This window comes from Gavialis gangeticus, unplaced genomic scaffold (genome assembly GCF_001723915.1).
Source record: "Gavialis gangeticus isolate Ggan-Ray unplaced genomic scaffold, GavGan_comp1, whole genome shotgun sequence".
Classification (NCBI taxonomy): domain Eukaryota; kingdom Metazoa; phylum Chordata; order Crocodylia; family Gavialidae; genus Gavialis; species Gavialis gangeticus.
The window spans coordinates 13,632,922-13,636,499 of record NW_017729011.1 but is presented as its reverse complement, the minus strand read 5'-3'; the positions used below and the strand labels follow the sequence as shown (position 1 = coordinate 13,636,499).

Below are 3,578 nucleotides of genomic sequence, written 5' to 3'. Positions count from 1 at the left end.
CACACCCAAATCACTACTCTGTGCACAGCACGATAAGATTTACTGCACCTGCCTGCCAGGATAACCTTTGGCACCTGGGCTCCCATCTGGTCCTTGTTCACCCTTTAATAAAAAAAACAAAATAAAAGATGAGTACATGAAGGTGATGCTAGTTCCCCTGCCTACGAGTTTTTAGCTACTTTGTCCTGGGGAAGGGCTGCAGATTCACTTGCTCCAGATTTATAAAGAGAGAGAAACATTGGATTAAAAGCAGCAGTGGGAATAAATTAATGAAAGGAAAAAACTAACAGAAGCCAACTTGACAGGATCTGAGCATTAACTAAGTGTTGCTGTCCACCCCCCTTCCCCCTCCTGCCCCCCCCAACCTCTCCCGTGAAACCTGCAGATAGTTTGGAACAAGGAGCCTAAGAGAAGGTGTAAGTCTGTGTCTATATCTCTGGCATATGGAACTGTTTTACTAGGGTAAGAGCTCTGCCAAAATTCTTTAAAACTAAATGAATTCATGTATAATATCCTTTAACATCATCTCTAACAGGCCCTGCTATTCATTGCTGTTTTACTGCAAACATCAGACTTATCCAAATAAAAATGGTGGTGGGGGGGAAAGAATTACAACCTAGTAAGATGTGGTTAGTAAACTCCAGCAGAAAAATTAATGTAAAGGAAAATGGGTAAGTATGAGTCTGTGCCTATTTCAACCATGCACACTTATGCCAGGGTGGGCAGTAAAGACTAGAAATAAATTAGAAGCTTAGCTTAAGTCCTTTCCCCCATCCCATTGATGCATAGTGAATGTATGTGCATAACTCCCAGTTGGCCTGAGCAAACTGCATTAACTGTCTGCATCAAACTGTCCCTCGAAAAGCATATTGACTGTACCAAGCAGGTTGATAAATGACTTGACTTCATTTCAGGAGATCATCAGATAAGAAACATGGAACCCAACCCTCTTGGTGGGTTAAATTTTCAAATCTGGAAGGAGCACTCACCTGGTCTCCAGGATGACCTGGTGGTCCAGGATAGCCTTTGTATCCCTATTTAAAAAAAAACCAGAGAAGGGAACAGAATAAAACAACATGCGCTTAGCTTGAATTTCTCATCAGACCTCAGAAGAAAGCTCTATGGAAAAAGAAGATTTTAGATTTGGAGGAAAGGTAGGAGTCATGCTGACTTTTCACCACCCACCTTGCCTTTATCCTGCTTTTTAGACTGCAAGTTCTTTAGGGCTGTTTTCCAGGATTTACCAGAATCTTGCTTTGAATATTGAGTAATGGTTTGGGATGGCAGGGATGTTAGAACTTTGCTTTTTCTATAACTTTACTGTAGCCATTAGAAATAAACTTCTCTTCACCAAATAATCAAACTAGATTAGAAGATTAAATTCAGTTGTAGTAGTATTATGCAACCATTGATCCTTCTGGATCATGATGTATGCACACGAGGTCACCCAGACCTTTGACACGTATGCCCAGGCAGGGCTATGGAGAGAGAAACGTTGTAATTGGGTTAGTCATAAGGTTATAGAGAACAGAAAAGTGTAATTTGAAACTAACCTTGGGAAAAATATCAAACTTTGACAAAAAAACTACAGGAATAACAAAATACCTTCAGGTTGAGCTATAACCATTAACTATTTCCTGATCTCTAATCCCTACGCCCTGTCTTGGCATAGGGATCCCAGAAGGTCACTGTGCGGTAGTGGAACATCCTATGTAATATATTTTTCCTGCTCTAGGAGTCACAACTGAATCCTTTTTGGCGAAGTACTTTGGTTCACTCACCAGATGAGCCTGGGACTTGTCCTGTTCTACAGCTCTGTTCAACTGCCTTTTTTATTCTTCCCATAGGATCTTGTAGAACTGCCGGCTAATTTTCCCTGACAGTGGTATGTGGCCCTCATAATGATCCCTGGGTTTCAGCCCAGTCTTCTTCACATTCCTCTTTATTTACTATTTCAGGTATTTGGATTTGGAGAAATGCTTAATCCCTCATCACCCAGTTTCTCCTGCTTGAGCTTACCATTATATTGCAACCCTATGTTTTCTTTCTGTCTATACAAAAAAACGTGATTTCCTTTAAAGATCCTATGAGTGGCAAGGAATGAGCCCTTACCTGAACCTCATAGAATTAGGTAACAAAAGTCCTGATCCAGAACCTGTTTGGGTCAATGTGGGCACTGCTATTGACCCAAGGGTTTTTTAAAGAGACTTGCAAAGAAGACTGACTGGCTCAGGTAACAGGATAAAGTTTACCAATGGATCGCCACGCAGGTAGTGACCTAAAGTTTGCATAATCCAATGGCTTTGGGTGGCATATGACTGTCTTTGTTTCCTTCTTAGATATTTCAAAATCAGTGCTATGCCTGTTGGAGAAATGGTCAGGAGCTTAATGCTTAGCCTTTTTCTCAGAGACAGCACCAGCAGCTACATTTGTACCACACTCAAAACCTCAGTTAGGAAGGACAATGAATAACCTGTGCTAATTTTAGATCCTAGATACTATGTCCGTGTTGAGGCTCTTGCTGGGTGATGGGTTACATATTGGACAAGTGCACTGGAGAGATTCTACTTCTTTAAGAGTTATCACCGGATGCCTGGGGGTATTTCTGTCTCTGGGCTCTGTCCATCCCATACTCTTCAGGGACAGTGAGGATGTGAGCTTTCCACTCTGCTCAGGCACCAAGACTGTAGGTAGCTGACTCTAGGGCTCACAGCTAAAGTCAGTCACTCTCGAAGTCAGGGGTGGGCAATTATTTTGGGCAGAGGGCCGCTTACTGAGCTTTGGCAAGCCATCGAGGGTCGCATGACAGGCAGCCAGGGGCAGATAAATATTAATTTTCTCAATTTTTTAGGGGCCCCACAGGCCAGATAGAATGGCTTGGCGGGCTGCATCTGGCCCGCGGGCTGCATTTTGCACACCCCTGCTCTAAGTGCATTCAGCTGGAACCAGCAGCCCACTCACTATGATTGCCAACGTCCAAACAAATAGCAGGAGCCAAAACCAAAAGTCCATAGAGCTACAGTTACTGTCTGCCAAAACAGCTCTTCCTTTCTTCATAGGCCACTGTTTCCATCACCTTTGCTCATGGGGCAGGCACTACTGGGGCATCATCATCACACACTGAAGTGAATGAATACCTCCAGGTGAGACCAGGGCAATGCTTTAGGTGGCAGATGGAAAAAGCTGTTTGCAGAAGTATTGGACAAGAGGAACAATTTCTCTTCTCCAGCCACTGCCCAGCATCAGATCCTAATCATCACGTAAATACCTTGAAGTCAATGTCTTGGAAGCTCAGCTTTGACACCTGCAGTGTGCCTGACATAAACCTACAACCATTTCTGAGATTTGAATAGCTATCCAAAATCTAGACTAGATGTCCTTTTTCTCCTCCCCTATCCCAAAGTAATAAATGGGCCTTTTAAGGTTCCCCTATAAATACACTTTCTGGAGACCTAGCTGCAGGGAGTTAAGTCCAGATTTAAAAGAAATCCAAGCCCAGGCATGCGCACGCACACTTTCTTTCTCTCTTTCACGCTCTCTTTCCCCCACAACCCCCTCTTTTTTTTTTTTTTTTTTTT

At 43.0% G+C, this 3,578-nt stretch overlaps 1 protein-coding gene across 1 annotated transcript in view; it reads right to left on the bottom strand.

The window, feature by feature from the left end:
- COL27A1 (collagen type XXVII alpha 1 chain) overlaps window positions 1–3,578 on the bottom strand; it is a 293,868-nt gene that overhangs the window by 212,590 nt on the left and 77,700 nt on the right. Inside the window, exons 8-9 of the mRNA XM_019510527.1 lie at window positions 990–1,034; window positions 49–102 (exon numbers count right to left, since the gene is read on the bottom strand). Coding sequence (XP_019366072.1) covers window positions 49–102; window positions 990–1,034 — 99 coding nt within the window. The remainder of the gene's footprint in view (window positions 1–48; window positions 103–989; window positions 1,035–3,578) is intronic.